Source organism: Bos mutus, chromosome 6 (genome assembly GCF_027580195.1).
Source record: "Bos mutus isolate GX-2022 chromosome 6, NWIPB_WYAK_1.1, whole genome shotgun sequence".
Classification (NCBI taxonomy): Eukaryota; Metazoa; Chordata; class Mammalia; order Artiodactyla; family Bovidae; genus Bos; species Bos mutus.
Window position 1 is genome coordinate 84,803,149 of NC_091622.1, and position 19,244 is coordinate 84,822,392.

The following is a 19,244-nucleotide window of genomic DNA, read 5'->3' on the forward strand; positions in this document are numbered from 1 at the left end:
GTGTAGATGAAAAAGATCTCTTAGAATTCTTAACAGTCAATCTTCATATGGATTTCCAGTTCAAACTAGAAAAGCCTCTTTGAAGAAACTTTGAACCTAACTGCAAACACTCCCACTGATAAAATTTGAAGGTAAATAAGCACCTCCCTGTTAAAACAAGGCTTCAGGACTGAGAACCAGCAAAAGCAGCAGAAGCCAGAAATATGAATTCGGTGATTTAAAATATTATTGTATGAAATGAAAAATAAAATTATTTTTTACAATAAAATTAAGGGTATGAAAGTGAAGTCTGAAAATATTGGTAAGAAACAAGAGACTAAAAAGAATAATTGTGAAAATTTGCAAAAGAAACAAAGTGAATTTCTGGAATTGGATGGTACGGGGAGGGAGGAGGGAAGAGGGTTCAGGATGGGGAACACGTGTATACCTGTGGCGGATTCATGTTGATATATGGCAAAACCAATACAATATTGTAAAGTTAAAAATAAAATAAAATATATATATATATAAAAGAATTCAATAAATCAGATTTAACTTAATGAATAGATTGAAGGGTAGATTAAGCACAGCTGTACAAATAAACAGTGACCCAAAAAAGAAATCAAAAGATGTTATGTAGAATTAAGTTTTGAATAAAAAATGGAAACAATGATAGAGTGTTAAAGATGCATGAAGAATACACTAAGGCCTTTGAATCTAGTTATTGGTTTTGTCTACTTAGGACTTCCTCTTTCAAGTCTTTCTTTACTCTTTAGAGCTTGTGCGTTTTTCATGCAGCCAGACTGCACAACTAAGCCCTAAATTTCTGTTCTTTTATCCAAATCTTTCAACTACTTTAAATTTTCAGTCATTTTAAACATAAGCAATTATAAATTAAGTAGAGATTTCTGTATATCCTTCAGGATTATTACTATATTTTTCTAAGAGTGATTTTCTATTTCCATTACTCCTTCTGAATTATTCATTGGAATTTTATTGTAAAGGATTATAAAAATATGTGCCAACATATGATTAGTATGATTTGCAGTCTCACAGTATCTCCCTTCAAGGTGCTTGTTAATCACAAAGGGGAAAATAGGGAGAATCCTGGCAGACGCACTCGGAACTAAGTGCTCAAAATATGGTCACTAGTAATAAATTGTCTATATGATGTACCTCTGATGCATCTCACTGTGAAGGACACACGGTTACTTCTATAGTATTCTTACCCCGAATACATTATCTCTCCCTAATCCCAAGAAAATACCAGGAAAAACGTTGAGGGCTATTCTAAAAATTAACTAGCCAATGCTCTTTAGAAAAACAAAGACAGCCTGTGGGAACTGTCACAAACTGAAGAGTAGGGAGACTGGACAAGTACATGCAAGGAGGAAACTTGGATTGTATACTGAAAAGAAAAAAGGATATCAGCAGGATAATTGATAATTTTTCATAAGAATTTCTAGTTTTGATAATTTTATCATGATTATATAAAATATTGATCTTAAAAACCCAGTCAATTAAAACATCAATGATTCCTTCTATATTTATTAATTAGAATTTAAATAATTTCCTACTATTCAATCACTTATTTATACTTATATTGCTATAACTCAAAAATGTATTTTTATACATTTAATTATAATCATTATTTATTTTATTGTTCAAATTGTCACAGATATTGGAAACTTTTTCATACATTGGTTTCTACATCCTTTTGATATGGCCCCATTATTTTCAATTACTTGTTACTTTTTGAAACCACAAAATGTTTCAGGATCATCTACTATTTTCACTGTCCCAACCTTAGAACTGACCATTTCTTCAAAGAATGCTGGTTCATTTTATTAGAGAATGGCACTTAAAAATCAAGATGAGTATAGGACTCTGTGGGAGAGGGTGAGGGTGGGATGATTTGGGAGAATGGCATTGAAACATGTATAATATCATATGTGAAATAAATCGCCAGTCCAGGTTTGATGCATGATACAGGATGCTCCGGGCTGGTGCACTGGGATGACCCAGGGGATGGTATGGGGAGGGAGGTGGGAGGGGGGTTCAGGATGGGGAACACGTGTACACCTGTGGTGGATTCATGTTGATGTATGGCAAAACCAATACAATATTGTAAAGTAATTAGTATCCAATTAAAATAAATAAATTTATATCAAAAAAAGATGAGTATATTAGACGTGTTTATTGTTACTTGTGTTTTAGCTGTATATAGATAGATATAGTTCAGGCTTTAAACAACAATATCAGCAACATCAATGTCAACTTAGAAACACACATATATATAATATTGACAATTTTAGAATTAGCAATAAGAAAAATGCTAAAACATTATGGATAATTCAATAAAACCTTGTAATTCATGATTGCAGTATAAATTTCTGTGTAAAATATTTTTCATTTTTAATAAAATAAAATTCTAAATTATAAAATTTTTTGGTATCCATTTATTGAATAGAGTATCCTTTCTCCATTGTATGTTCCTGTTACTTTGTCATAAAATAATTCTCCACATATTTGTGGGTTTATTTCTGGCCTCTCAATTCTGTTTCATTGATTTATGTGTCTGTTTTCCAGCCAATTCCATGCTGTCTTAATTATTATAGGTTTGTAATACAGCTTGGAATCAGGGAGCATTGTACCTCCAGTTGAGTTCTTCAGCTCTAGATTTTCTGCTTGATTCTTTTTAGAGTTTAAATATCCCTGGTAAATTATTCTTTCTGTTAATTAATTCATTAATCTTGTTCCTGAACTCAATGAATTGCCTGAGTTTTCTTGTCACTTTTTGGGTTTCTTCATGATAGTTATTTTGAATTCTCTGTCAGATAATGATATTCTGTGATTTTGTTTGGTTTTTGGAGAATTTTTATATTCTTTTTGTGGTGCAATGTTACTGTAGATCTTCATGAAGCTTGAGTTGTTCCTCTGCTGGCACATTTGAAGTAGTGAATGCCTTTCTTCTTTAGGTAATGTTTTCTTTCTTTTCTCGGCTGGTAAAGAATCCACCAGCAATGCAGGAGACCCCCATTTGATCTCTGGTTGGGGAAGATCCTTTGGAGAAGGGATAGGCTACCCACGCCAGTCTTCTTTGGGCTTCCCTGGTGGCTCAGCTGGCAAAGAATTCTCTTGCAGGGTGGGAGACCTGGGTTTGATCCCTGGGTTGGGAAGATCCCCTGGAGAAGGGCAAGGCAACCCACTCCAGTATTCTTGCCTGGAGAATCCCAAAGACAGAGGAGCCTGGGGAGCTGTAGTCCATGAGGTCGCAAAGAGTCTGACACCAGTAAACAACTGAGCAACTAAACAGGAGCAGGAAAGATTCAATGGGTTAGAAATTAGCTGCCCTTCTATTGTTTTCCAGTAGGTGGCGAGATAGCACAAGTTTTTGTTTTTTTCTTGCACACGCTCTCTCTAGTTCTGTTTGAGAGTAGGCACTTTCCACCCTCCACTAGCTCTGTCAGAGGTGTTTGCTGGTGCTGGCATGTCACTGCTTTGGAGTCCTCGGTGCCCTGCTACCACTGTGTCACTGGTATTGCTGCCTGAGGCTCCAGGAGAGTGGGTGCTTCTGCTGGGTCTGTCATCTCCTGAGTCACATACAGGCTTGGTCTTTGGTCTCTACAGGGGTGATGCAATTTTGGGAAAGTAGGGATCACAAGTTCCTCTGCTGTGAGTGTTTGGTCCTTATCGTGGAGCCAGAAATCAAACATTATTTTGTTTCATAGACCCCTTACTCATTTACTGTGAGTGCTAATGTCAACTGACACAAGCCTTTCCAACCACTACATGGGGATGACTGAAAATGGAGAAGGAGAAACAGGGCCACAGGTGGAAATGAATAAGAAGAATGAGCTAAGTGGTAGGAGTTATTTAGTCTGATAAGTATCTGAAAAGGACTGGAGAGCAGCTATGTTAGAAAGGGATCTTAGAGATTGATTGATGTGTTGGTCACAAAGGTATATACAATTGATATGCAAATCACTGTGTGCTTTATGTACTTTAAACAGATACAAGAAAATTATTTATTAATAAAAGATAATAATGAGACAACACTGCACTTCATATGGTTACAATTAAAGTAAAAGAACAAAAAGAAATGCCCAGTTAAGTGAAGATGGAGAACAATTGGAATACTAGTAAATGGCTGATGAGATTACAATTGGTATAAGAACTTGAAAATTAGCAGTATTTTCTAAAGCTAAATAGATTCATACCCTATGCCTTGGCAATTCCTTTCTTATATATACACCTTGTAGTACAACATACTTGTATTCACCAAAAGACATGTACAAGAATGTTCGTAGCAGTGTTTATCAAACATAGCCAAAACCAAGACAGCCAACATGACCACTGGCAGTAGAATGGATAAGTAAAATTTACGTTAATTCAAAGATTCTGTATAGCTATGAGAACAAACACCCCATATCTACAGGTGACAACTTGGACAAATATAAAAAGCATGATGTTAAATAAAAGGAGCAAAATACAAAAGCGCTATAATGTGCGGTTCATTTATATAGTTTAAAATTGGTCAGAGTTAACCTGTGGTGTTAGAAGTCAAGAAAGTTGTTATCTTCAGATGGGTGTAGGGTGTAGTCAGGAATGAGGAAGTTTAGGGAATTACGAGTGTAATAATGTTTTGCTTCTTGGTTTGGGTTCTGGCTGCATGGGTTTATACTGCGAAACTGGAATGAGCTGTACAATTTATGACTTATGTTTGACTTGCAAGAAAGGTTACGCAGAATCTTAAAAAGCTCACAGCACTAACCATAGGAAAGCCATATGTGAGAAGGAATTAAAAGCCTATGTGAGGGCAGATTAACAGAGATCCACATTTTCCAGGGCAAAGAGCAGATGTTGGCAATGGTGATTAGAATGGTAGTAGGATACAGAAAAACAAACAAACAAACAACAACAACAACAAAAAAAAAAACACCGGGCCTCAAAAGGCAGCCAGAAATCAAGTGCAAAAAATGTACTGAGTAATTTAGTACAGTTTCAGGTAAGTGTGCTGGAGGGGAAATGTTATGAGGCTCATTTATTTTATGTTTTTTTTTTTAATGGTCTGGATAAAGATAGGGTTAGCTATAAGGAATACATCTAAAATTTAGCAGCAGGGAAAGAGGGACCAACATGGAACCTACATGGTCCTTACAGGTAAAAGCAGGTGTCAGCCACAAATTGGTACTTGTCATGGACGCTTGCCATCTACCTCTACAAGGATTAACATCCTGCTGAAGCTGCTGATCTCCAACACCTACTGAAGGAGTTCAAGGTGGAGAATAGAAATGAGGTGCTCTGTGCTCCAGGAAACTGGCAGGACATGTCCTCAGATAGTTAGATTTGCACAGGAGTTGATTTTATAAGCCCAATTCCTGTATCTCCTTATATCTAGAAAAGTACTAAAATCCTTCTTTGTGGTAACAATTGCTTCTCATGACTAGCAGAACCTTCATGAGACCAGCAGAAACTTTCACAGAAAATATGTGCTTGATTGCACTTCCTCCCCCTTTACCAAAATCACATGTATACTGACCTTCCTCCCTTGCTGCTGCTGCTGCTAAGTCGCTTCAGTCATGTCTGACTCTGTGCGACCCCATAAATGGCAGCCCACCAGGCTCCCCCGTCCCTGGGATTCTCCAGGCAAGAACACTGGAGTGGGTTGCCATTTCCTTCTCCAATGCATGAAAGTGAAAAGTGAAAGTGAAGTCTCTCAGTCGTGTCCAACTCTTAGCGACCCCATGGACTGTAGCCCACCAGGCTCCTCCATCCATGGGATTTTCCAGGCAAGAGTACTGGAGTGGGGTGCCATCGCCTTCTCCGGACCTTCCTCCCTTACCTCTTTGGAAAAGTTGTTCAGAGCTACCTGAGGGGCTGTCTCCTAGGCTGCAGTCCTCATATTGCCCCCAATGAAACTTAACTTGCAACTCTCACATTGGGCATTTTTTTTCTTTTTGTCAACACAGGCTATACTGGCTGAATGGTACATAGATTAGTACTGGTCTTTCCTTTCTTCTGTCTGCAGAGTGCTGGGAAAAATAGAGACAGACCAGGAAACCAAAAGACACAGGCAAAATGAAACCATTCAGTTTCCTTATCAATTTAACTATTTTCATTACAACATTCAAGTCCTCGGCCTTCCTGTGGCTATAGCAAAGGCTCGTAAGCAAGGGTTAGAACTGGACATGGAACAACAGACTGGTTCCAAATAGGAAAAGGAGTATGTCAAGGCTGTATATTGTCACCCTGCTTATTTAACTTATATGAAGAGTACATCATGAGAAACACTGGGCTGGAAGAAGCACAAGCTGGAATCAAGATTGCCGGGAGAAATATCAATAGCCTCAGATATGCAGATGACACCACCCTTATGGCAGAAAGTGAAGAGGAACTAAAAAGCCTCTTGATGAAAGTGAAAAAAGATAGTGAAAAAGTTGACTTAAAGCTCAACATTCAGAAACTAAGATCATGGCATCTGGTCCCATCACTACATGGGAAATAGATGGGGAAACACTGGAAACAGTGTCAGACTTTATTTTGGGGGGCTCCAAAATCACTGCAGATGGTGACTGCAGCCATGAAATTAAAAGACACTTACTCCTTGGAAGGAAAGTTATGACCAACCTAGATAGCATGTTGAAAAGCAGAGACATTACTTTGTCAACAAAGGTCCATCTAGTCAAGGCTATGGTTTTTCCTGAGGTCATGTATGGATGTGAGAGTTGGACTGTGAAGAAAGCTGAGGGCAGAAGAATTGATGCTTTTGAACTGTGGTGTTGGAGAAGACTCTTGAGAGTCCCTTGGACTGCAAGGAGATCCAACCAGTCCATTCTGAAGGATATCAGTCCTGGGTGTTCTTTGGAAGGAATAATGCTAAAGCTGAAACTCCAATTCTGTGGCCACGTCATGAGAAGAGTTGACTCATTGGAAAAGACTCATGCTGGGAGGGATTGGGGGCAGGAGGAGAAGGGGACGACAGAGGATGAGATGGCTGGATGGCATCACCGACTCGATGAACATGAGTTTGAGTGAACTCCGGGTGTTGGTGATGGACAGGGAGGCCCAATGTGCTGCGATTCACGCGGTCGCAGAGTCGGACACGACTGAGCAACTGAACTGAACTGAGTACCTAGTCCTGCCCACTCGAGAACTACCTATGGGCTGCATGTACAGCAAATCTCTCTGAGGTTGGAAGAGAAATCAGGCTCAGTGTAGTTTGAAGATATCTTGCAGAACAATTGGCCAGGACAAGATTTATTAATAGATTCACTCCTGAATATGAAAAATGATCGGCCTATATTCCCAGATAGGCCTGTCCCATTTGGAGTTAGAAGCATATTTAAAATTGAATTGATGATCATTTTAGTTTACTTCATTCATAAAAGATATCCTCACTGACAAATAAAGCAGAGTTTTTAACCAATGCAATTAGATATTTCCTTGCTCAGTGAGCAGTAGTCGCTCAGTAGTGTCTGACTCTGCAACACCCAGGACTGTAGCCCACCAGGCTCCTCTGTCCATGGGATTCTGCAGGCAAGAATATTGGAGTGGGTAGCCAATTCCTTTCTCTGGGGGGATCTTCCTGACCCAGGGATCAGACCCAGGTCTCATGTATTGCAGGCGGATTCTTTACCATCTGAGCCACCTGGGAAGCCTATTTACTTATTTCTCTCTCTTTCAAAATAGATATTTGAAGGGTTTTGTTATTGCTTGTTTGTTTTTTACATTTTATTTTTCTAGCCTTTCTCACAGAACTGAAGAACAGCCATTGAAATGGACACTTGGCAGCACATGACGTTATGAAACCTCTTGTGTTCAAAGAAAATAATATCAAATATATAAACTGATCTGTTTCAGGATTGGGTTACAGTTCACAGGTGTCTCTAATACTCGATGAATGTAATTGCAAACAGAGGACAATTGGATTTTACCAGTTCTTCTTGAAAATATTCAAGGCAGTTATTGTTGTCCAACTACATTGAGTAACATGAGGAGCATAAAGGATTTAAGGAAATAAAATATTCAATTTCTTAAATACTTCTGCAGCTAGATTATTGTCCTGTGAAAATGAGAAGTTGGGAACAATTTGTATCACAAAGGCTTTACACATGTTATATAATCTGTCACAATACCATTTGAGAAGGGAGATTTTGTATATCGCAGAGGCATTAATTTTCTACAAATATTTATTGACTATGTGCTATTTACATAGTCCCATAATAGTATAATCAGGGCATTGTCATTGCACAGTTCTGTGTAGTTTGTTATAAATAATATTCAACATCAATATAATCCTTCGTAATTGACATAGCATTGCTGCTATTGTTTAGTTGTTCAGTCATGTCTGACTGTTTGCGACCCCATAGACTGCAGCATGCCTGGCCTCCCTATCCTTCACTATCTCCTTGCTTGCTCACACTCATGTCCATTGGGTCAATGATGCCATCCAACCACCTCATCCTCTGTTGCCCCCTTCTCCTCATGCCCTCAATCTTTTTAGAGTAAAAGAATAGTATCTTGCATATTACCTTTGTAAGAAAGTACCATTGGTAACATCACTTAATCGCTGTTAATTACTATCCCTGCTACTAGTAATAGATCTAGAGAAAAAAAGCATTCAGGAAAGAATAAAATAGAAAAAGAAAGAGAGGAAGACTCATGAAGATCAGAAAAAGAATACAAACAATAAACCATAACTGGCCTATACAGTTTGTTTGATTTTGTTTGATTTTCATAAAGAATTGGTAAGGTGAGAAACCCTGAGGCTTGCCAAAGATCCCTGAGCAATTAAGCTGGAGGCAATGCTGACCCAAGCACCCAGGGAAGCCTCAGGATGGAGAGATAGTGAGAGGCAAAGAAGAATATAAATTCAAGTTCCCAGTGTCTAATCTTAGGATTTTTAAAGCTTCCTAAGACAAAGAAAAAATGGAGAATGAAGAAGGGAAAGTAAATCAGGTATCACTTCAAAAGTATTTTTAGTAGTGTCATAATTTATCCATAAAAAGCAGAGATATTACTTTGCCAGCAAAGGTCCATCTAGTCAAAGCTATGGTTTTTCCAGTAGTCATGTATGGACATGAGAATTGGACTCTAAAGAAAGCTGAATGCCAAAGAATTTATGTTTTTGAACTGTGGTGTTGGAGAAGACTCTTGAGAGTCCCTTGGATTGTGAGGAGATCCAACCAGTCAATCCTAATGGAAATCAGTCCTGGGTGTTCATTGGAAGGACTGGTGCTGAAGCTGAAACTCCAATACTTTGGCCACCTGATGCCAAGAGCTGACTCATTGGAATAGACCCTGATGCTGGGAAAGATTGAAGGCAGGAAGAGAAGGGGATGACACAGGATGAGATGGTTGGATGGCATGACTGACTCAATGGACATGAGTTTGAGTAAGCTCTGGGAGTTGGTGATAGACAGGGAGGCCTGGCGGGCTGCAGTCCATTGGGTCGCAAAGAATCGGACATGACTGAGCACATGAACTGAACTGAATTTATCCTGGTGAATGTATTTATATTTTCATTTATATTTGAAGATATTTTCATTTATACTTGAAGGTTGATTTGCACTTTGAAAAGCTATTACCTAAACAGGCACAAGATTATTGTTTGAGACAACATCATGCATATTAATACCACCATTCCATTGTTTAGGAATTTTCCAAAAATAATATTTAATTGTGTACACATATATAATAAGTAGTAAAGAACCTGCCTGCCAATGCAGGAGACATAAGAGACAAGGGTTTGATCCCTGGGTGGGAAACATCCCCTGGAGGATGAAATGGCAACACACTCCAGTATTCTTGCCTGGGGAATTCCGTGGACAAAGGAGCCTGGAGGGCTACAGTCCATGGGGCAACAAAGAGTCAGATATGACTGAAGTGACTTAGCCCACACACATATTTACTTCAGCTTGGCATTTGCAGTGGTATGGAAATCTTTTGCTGTATCAACAATAAGAATAAGTAAGATATCTGGAATCATTAGTAACAGAACATTTTAGAGACTTACCTAGGACTTTGCTGTAGTATGAATTCCACTCACCCCAGTAGGATTGAAATATATAATCTTGCAGGGGATAAGATATGGTGTTTTTAAGCCTTTCACCGAAGGACATCTGGTCCGTGAGCTCGGAAAGGGCTGCAGGTACATAGGACGCAGGTGCTGGAATTTTTCCGCAGTGTCTCTCCACTGTTGACGCTGGGGAGAACCTCAGGGTGTACATAAATGGAATTCCTAATTTCAGAGCAACCAGATCTCCGCAGATTGTTACAGGGTCGGCCAGTAACACATCAAAACGACTTTTCCAAAGTCTTGCCATTAACTTGGGGTTGTTTAATACGCCATCACAGATTTGTATATTAATTCGGAAGAAAGTATCTAGGAGTTTTCCTAGTTCTTTGTAGAAAGTCCAGAGTGTGAGAGGAGTCGGTCTGTGATCTATCCACAACATTATCATATGTTCAATTAAGGAATCTATATTGCTTTTCTTGTAGGAAACAGGTATCACCTCAAAATTCACAGGAGAGTCAGAATTGGAGTTGATGAATAGAGTCGCTGATGAAGCCAGTACAGTCACATTGTGATTTCTTTGATTCAACTCTTCTAAAATTATCTTAATATTTAACCAATGGCTACCATCCGTTGGCCAAATTAGCACGTTCCCACTTAGAACAATTTCAATCAGAGTCAAATTAAAAATCAGGTGATGGTAAAACTTCTTAGGTATGGTGACATCCATTATGGAAACCATCTTACTGTAGATCTTTTAAGATGAAAAGAAGCTTTCAATGTATAAAGTATTTAGGTAGATTTTTTTTTCAAATAAAATAATATTTAATGTGACAGCTACATTCTTTCATAACTCAACTGATCTATAGATTAAAAGGAAAACAATATAACTCCAGTTCTTAAATGTATTAATATGATTATTCCAACAAAAGAAATGAAATCTGCTGCTATTTTAAAGAAAGAGAAGCAGACAGGTTATAAGCCTGATACCTGTGTTTTCTTCAGTAGTAACTCTGATTTATAAAATATATATTCAGATTAGTATATCTTTCCCCAAATTAGTTAGATAAAAAATAACAGTTCTCACTGCTATGGCCACTTTGTCAAGACTTACAGTCCTTTCAAGTTGGATGTCTTTAACTATAGGACATTTTTACATGCATTGTCTGATTCAATCCTTTTCATAGCTTGCTTGGCAGAAGTGATTCACTCCATTTCATGGAAAATGAAACTAATGTTGAATTGCATAACCCAAAGCATATTTGACAGAATAGTACAACTGGGATGATAATCATGATAATTGTTTCACTCGTTTCTGACTTCTTACAATAAGTTTTAGGAACTTTGTCAATGCCCAGTGATGGGCATTGTTATCATTTCCCCATGGCTCATATTTAGCAAAAATTAAAAACAAGATTCACTTAAAGGAGGTTTGCTAAAACACCTCAAGGAGTTGTTAGATTAATTGAGTGATAAATTACTACATATTTGATAGAGGACCTTTTTCTTCTGTAATAAAGCAAATTAATCACTGTCTCCTTGTTATAGGGAAATTTTAATTTTCTTGCCACAATCAAGGAGATAGGGACCAGCACCCAGAGGAACCCCACACTTTTTACTCAGAGCTGTTTAGTAGCTTAACTTAGGTGGACACTAGACTTCATCAGTCCCACATTCAGAAACTGTCTTTTAATAAAGTTTGTGACCCTGGTGAATTACCAAGATCCTCTCAGCTTTAGAGATGATGCTAATTTGCTACACTACATTAGCAATAATATCTGCAAAGCTGCTTTGCAAACTGCTTGGCTCAGAGCAAGAGTTTAGTAATGCCGGCAGTCTAATAAATTTGCCATAAGATTGACCAGTAAATCAGTGGGCTAGCCACAGAATTACTGGCTAGACATGGATGTAATGATATCTATTAGTTGAGGTTCTTAGTGAATACCAAATCGAACAAGGTCAACTATTAATATACAATGGTGCTGTTTTAAAAGTTAAAATATTTAAAGGCTGCCATTAAAAAGAGAAAATAAGAGCAAATAAAGTGATTAAAAGAATAGAAGGTGGGAAATGAGAATGGAAATTAATTGCTGAATTTTATCTTCATAATCTATTGCCTCTGAATTGTGTCATTTCAGGCCCCTGAAGAACAAGAGGACCAGGAAAGCTGAGAAAGGGAAAGAAAGCATAGAGAAGTGATACTTTTAGAATGATTATATTTGTGTCCTTTCAAGAGCTAGCCCCAGTTTGATTATAGTGGCAAAAATTTGTAAATTAATTAGATTTTGAAGAAAAATAGCAAGAGAAGAGTATGAGTAATCATGAGGTCCATTAAAATAGGTCTAGTGAAAAGAATTTGAAATATCTTCATAAAGAAATCTGTGGCTATCATGATCTTATAGAAAGGAGACAAACACATATAAAGAATACCTGAAAGTTTATATGTTAAACACTGAGCATGTAAAGAATATAAACTGAAAGTTTATATGTGAAATACTGAGATTTGTCCAATTATCGAAGTCCATGTAAGTATAATAATTAATTAGAGATTACTGTCAATAACTATGAAAACACTTATCAAAATATACCCAAGAATCAAATGCAAGTAGGCAGCCCTAAATTATCCTGAATTAAAAAAAAAAGAAAATTCAAGAGCTCATGGAGTCAGCTTTCTACTGTTAAGTGATCTCTTCAGGACAATAATATAATTATCTATTTTAATAAAGACAATAAAAGATAACAAAATTGATTAGTAACTGATATATATGTATAGATATTAAATTATTCTTGACTGTTGAAATAATCTCATTATAATCAATAGAGGTATCTGCTTTTTTTATTCTATGGTTTCCTGTATGTCTAAATTATTCATAATTTGAAAATTCAAAAATTATGAAGAGATTAAAAATAAATTATGTTTGGGGACATATGCATGTATAAGCTGATTTAAATTTCTATCAGTGAAAAAATAACAAGCCAAATGTGCATAATTTCATGAAAAATTAAAGTTTTGTAACTTAAAACAATCACACATTTGTTTGTTTATTAGTTCATTATAAGGGTTCAGTAATAGTACTGTGGAATTGTCATTCTGGAGACAGCATACGTCCTGTTGGCCCAACTTCATCAGTTTGTATGTAAGAAAACAGGTCAAGAGAAGTTTCAATAATCTGAAAGTCATAATGCTGTAAATGCATAAGTATTTTGATTTTCCATCCAGTGTTTTTTCTTCTATATTCTACTTTTTAAATGAAATAGTTGAGGTACATTTTATAATAGTAAAAATTTAAAAATACTGTATTTCACAATTGTGAATATTTGATAATGGCATCTTAAATGTAACTAAAGAGCTCAGGAAATAATTTTAAAAGTATATGCCTGTGAAATATGAGTACCACAACTGAAAACTTGATCAGTCATAGAACCTTTGTACCAATTACAATACTGTTATTGTACTTTGAATTTTAGGGGAGAAAAAACACTTTCCCCTACCTTTTCTAGGTTCTTCTGACTCATCTAAGAATTAAATCAACATGAGACAGATGAACAGGGGAAAAAACAAATTTAATGACACATAAGGTCTCCGTAAGACTAGGAGGTCCAAGGATAAGCTAGATAATTGAGGTTTGCATGTCACCTAATGGCTCAGACAATAAAGAATTTGCCTGCAATGCAGGAGACCCAGGTTCAGTCCCTGGGTCAGGAGGATGCCCTGGAGAAGGAAATGGCAACCCACTCCAGTACTCTTGCCTGGATAATCCCATGGACAGAGGACCCTGGTGGGCTACAGTCCATGTGGACACAAAGAGCCGAACAAGACTGAGTGACTAACTTTCATTTCCACTTTCATGGTACCTGAGAGAAGGAGAAGGAGGCAGGGGCTTGGAGTTTTAAAGGGGAGGAAGAGAATTCACACAGAGATGAAAAATCAAATATTTTGTAAAGGAATGTTTGCTATGCCATAGCGACAATGGAACACAGAGTGAATTTTGGTCTCCAGGCCCTGGTGAGTTCCCTACCACAGTAGCCCATGTTCTCTGTAGATCTCTCTGGTGGAAGGGCTCTTCTGGGACTGAGTACCTTATCTAAATTATCTTAAGCTGTTAATGAGGAGGTTAAAGAAAAAAAAAACACTTCCTGAGTCTTTGTCTCTTATTAAAAACATTCAGCCCCAGATAATCCTCAAGCCAAAGAGACACTTTTGAGGCTGGCAGGTTTTGCTCCCCTTCAGAATCAATTGCTCCTGTTCAATCTCTATTTTGAAAAAAAGGACTCTAAGTAGTAATAAAACAGACATAAAGTTCTCAGAATATGATTTAATAAGAGTGTGTATATAACACTTGCTGGAGAATGTTAGTCATCTATATAAGACTAAATTGTTTGTTTGTTTAGTCACTCAGTAATATCTGACTCCTTGGTGACCCCACAGACTGGAGCCCACTGGGCGCCTCTGTCCATGGGACTTCTCAGGCAAGAAATACTGGAGTGGGTTGCCATTCCTCCTCTAGGGGCTCTTCCTGACCCAAGTATTGAACCCATGTCTCCTGCATTGGCAGGCAGATTTTTTACCACTGAGCCACCAGGGAAGCCCAATAAAACTAAATCAAAGTATCTTAAAATATGCTATTAGTTTGAATTGAAAATCTCTAAAACAACATTTTTGTACAGGAGTTTTTCTTGCAACATTTTTTCCCAGACATGCCCTGGCTTGATGGTTTCCCCTTCCTGTGTGCTCCCCGAACGTTGCTCTGAATGCTAGGACTTAATTGTGCTGACTTATTTCTCATTGTTGCTCAAATTTGGAGATGGCTCCATCAGCCACAGAAGTCTGCAAACCAGCCCTAACATTGTTTTAGGAACAATGTTTTAGGAACAATTTAGGAGTAATCACCTCTTCAGTAACTTCAGCGTTTTTAGCCTTTCATCAGTGCTTCAATTGCATTTGAGCTGTTTGATTAGCATTTAGTTAATTCATTTGACATTTTAAACTTATGTGCACTTTCTTTTTTCCCTTTGTTGTACCCTGTATAAACCTCTTTTAAAGCTCTCTATAAAGAAATGCCAGCACTGGGTTTGGCATTAAATACTTCACCACTTCCTTGCTTGTAACCTCAGGCAAGTAACTCAGGGTCATTACAAAATAAGGGGAAATGACAATGCCTATTTTCTGTAGTTATGAATACTGAGTGAAGCAATTGTTGTTTAGTCAGTAAGCCATGTCCAACTCTTTTGAGACCCCATGAACACCAGGGGGTCGCACACCAGGCTCCTCTGCCCATGGAATTCTCCAGGCAAGAATGCTGGAGTGAGTTGCTGTTTCCTCCTCCAGGGGATCTTCCTCATCCAGGGATTAAATCTGTATCTCCTGAATTAGCAGGTGGATTCTTTACCACTGAGCCATCTGGGAAGCCCTGAGTTAAGAAACGCATGTATATTATTCAGAATAAGAATAGCATTTGTGCTTAATAAATGTTAGCTATATTGATACTGTAGGAAGAGAATCTGATTTTAAAGGGATCAATTTAACCAGATCTCATCAACGAGGCTCTCCTCTCTCTACTCCTCAGACAGTGGCTGCCTGGGGCACCTGAGCTTTAATGCAGATATTCCCAGACACCTACAAATTCTTCCATAAGTGTCAGTCATGCTCAGTGTCCAGGTGCCTCACACATGATCTAACACTAACAGTATTCAGTTCCAAATTTCAAAAATGATTGAAGAAATACAAAGACATAAGGCTCAAGATTATTATACCCATAAGGATTATAACCTTCATTCCCTTACATTGAGTGGGAGCAAAACACAGTGAAAGTTATTCCTGGGAATTGTGGAAGTCCTGCAACAAATTCCATCTTGGATACCACACCTATGGTTATCATCTGGCTTATGGGTAACTGTGGAAAAGGGAATGTTACTAGTGGTGATTTGAAAACTTCAAAGTAATCAAGGTCAATTGAAATTTAAGCTAGAAGAAGGAAGGAAGGAGAGAGGGAAGCAAAGGAAAGACTAAGAAGAGAAAAACAGAAATAAAAATCCAAATCAAAACATAATACTCTTCAGGGAAAAGACCCCAGTACATTTTTTTTCTACTTTAAAATGACTACTGGAAATCAATCACTATGCAGATAATACACACTCAGATTTGCCTCATTTATAGCACTTTATTTTACATTAATTACCTATGCTTGGTGAGTCCCTTGTTCATGTGAAAAGCTGAATACTATGGTCACATTTTTTTTTGAAGGTCTACTGTTTTTTCTTTTGAACTTAATATATTTTCATGACTATTGTTATCGATGGCATTAGTTTTTAAAGATTACTCATCTAATTATTCATCTATAAAAATACATTGTTTATTTATATAAATCTAGTATATAAAGTGGAGAAGGCAATGGCAACCCACTCCAGTCCTCTTGCCTGGAAAATCCCATGGACAGAGGAGCCTGGTAGGCTGCAGTCCATGGGGTCGCTAAGAGTCGGACACGACTGAGCGACTTCACTTTCACTTTTCACTTTCATGCATTGGAGAAGGAAATGGCAACCCACTCCAGTGTTCTTGCCTGGAGAATCTCAGGGATGGGGGAGCCTTCGGGGCTGCCATCTCTGGAGTCACAGAGAGTTGGACACGACTGAAGAGACTTAGCAGCAGCAGCAATATCTAAAGATCACAGAAAAAAACTGTTTGCTTTTATAGTGGCCACAGAGTAAAACTGTTGTTAGTAATAGGTAATAGTTATGGATTATAGTTAGCATTTTTACTGGATTAAAAAAGCTACATTATTATTTCCCTAAATGTTTCCCCAGTTTTTGTGGTAGCTTTTCTGTTGTTAATATAAACAAAAATAAAATTTACCTGGATCAACTTCAAACAAATATATCTGAAATCTGCAAGAGCTTTTTCTCACTTTCAGTTAAAGTGGCGCTTTCTTAGGACCAGAAAGCTATCCTCAGGCAGATTGCCCCATGCAATGGAGTCACTTGGAGACCTATGCCTAAAGGAATAGCAAGCTGCCTCATGATAATATGGCCAAATTAAACTCCATCTGGCAAATTAAACTGGGAGAGAAATAGAATAGCAGATTTCAAAACTAAATACATTGAAAGGAAGACAAACAGTACCCAAGAAAGTTTCATCTTAAAAGAGTCTGAAAAATTGATAATTTGTTTTAAAGGAAAGAAAAATCCTTCTAAATGCTTTGGTGTTAGAAACACTTGTTTGAAAATTTTCTCAACCTAAGAGATACATGATTTGATTTTAACATGTTCACTATTTCTAAGCTTCAATATTCTCATTTGTAATTGTAGATTTTTCTTCAAAAGTTCATTAAAGATTAAGATATCTATTAAATGTGAAGCACTCACCACACTGTACAGTGACACAGAAGAGATCAACAAATATTACATGCTATTACTATAATGATATTCATGAATTTGAACCAAATATTCAATGTCTGAAATAAAAGAGGTAATTTCCACATAATATCCAATTCCTAGCAATTAGAAGAGATTAAGGACTCACTCTGAGGTTCTTACAGCATTCCAGTGCCGAAAATAATCTTACATTTTTTTACTCCATTTATTTACTCAGGTGTGAAAATTTGAGACCTGAGTGGATATGTATTTTTCGCAAAGATTTTGATTAGAGCACTCAAGCTAAAGTAAAAGATAAATTCAAATTACAAGTTGGAAATAAGTTCTTTATACATCAGTTCTGTTCACAATCCTCATTTATCATTCTGCATGTACAAAGTCCACACAAAAATAAATTCTTTGTTGTATCAGTACTTTTCTTTCTTACCTGGCCTTTTGAACATGACCGTTCAAGTCCCCAGACTTAAGAATATTGTGTTTTAGTAAAACGAACTTTAAATAGTCATTCTAAGTCGGAAAAGTGTAATTTGACTAGAAACATGATATTATCAATTAGAGGAGAAGAATATTTTTAGAAATCTTCATTACATTCGCGTGAATAAATTGCTAAGAAAGATTATTCTAATGTCTTAAGACAGGGAAAATAGTGTGGTTTTATTACCAGTATTAACTTACAAACACAATATAATGAAATGTGATTTTGAGATTGCTAGCATGGGGAAGGTTTATAAGGGATAAGTTCACCAACACAAAGAACATCATAATCCTGATCATTATTATCCCAAGCTTGACAATGAGTAGTTGATAAAAAACGTAAATGATGAGATGAGAATGCAGACATGTATCAAGACCAAGGAGCTCTAGATGTGCATTCCTCTAGTTCACTAACTGAGATGCTGCACATGTTCAGATTTCATTGTTGCTTTACTACATACATGAGGGGTTGAAGAGTTTTCAAACATCTTGACAGCTTTGTTGCCTCATGAAATTGCCATTCCTTTATCCTCTTCCTTAAATTTTAAGGTCCCGTTTTAGCCCTAGGATGTTGACCATCTCTTTATCTTCATTGGGTAGTTCATGATCACCACAGTAGCTGTGCTTATTCTCTCTAAACATTAGAATAGGTAGATTTTTATTTAGATTCCAGGAGAGAAATATCTGTCTTCCTTTCAATTTGCAGGCAACTATTTAACATACCCAGAAGAAATGATGAACCAATTATAACTGACATCCCTCTTAATATTTCTCACCCATAAACCCACTCATATATGGTCAATTAAGTTATAGCAAAGGAGCCAAGAATATACAGAGGAGAAGACAGTCTCTTCAATAAATGGTGTTGGAAAAATGGCACAGCCACATGTAAAAGAATGAAATTGATCCCTGTCTTACATCCTGTACAAAAATCAACTCAAAATGGATTAAAGACTTTTATAGTTTGAACTGAAACCACAGAACCCCTGGAGGAAAACATAGGCACTAATCTCCTTGGTATAGATCTTGGGGATACTTTTCTGGATTTTTTACCAAATGCAAAGGCAATAAAAGCAAAAATAAACATGTAGGACTACATCAAACTAGAAAGCTTCTGCACAAAAAAAGTAAAGTGCCAACAACATTAAAAGGCAACCTATCAAATGGGAGAAAACATTTGCTAATATCTGACAAGGGGCTAATATCAAAGTATATAAAAACTTATACAACTTAGTAACAAAAATACATACAATGTGACTGAAAATGGTCAGAGGACCTGAACTGGCATTTTCCCAAAGACATTCTGATGACCCACAGAAACATGAAAAAGTGTTCAAAAGCACTAATCATCAAGGAAATGAAAATCAAAACCATGATGAGCTATTACCTTACACTTCTTAGG

At 37.1% G+C, this 19,244-nt stretch overlaps 1 protein-coding gene across 3 annotated transcripts in view; it reads right to left on the bottom strand.

The window, feature by feature from the left end:
* The window catches only part of LOC102281360 (UDP-glucuronosyltransferase 2A1), a 59,635-nt gene that overhangs the window by 30,403 nt on the left and 9,988 nt on the right, over positions 1–19,244 (bottom strand). The window contains exon 3 of one of the 3 annotated variants that reach the window (XM_070372483.1): positions 9,998–10,629. The exons of the other annotated variants lie outside the window; for them this stretch is intronic. Coding sequence (XP_070228584.1) covers positions 9,998–10,629 — 632 coding nt within the window. The remainder of the gene's footprint in view (positions 1–9,997; positions 10,630–19,244) is intronic. 3 annotated transcript variants of the gene reach the window in all.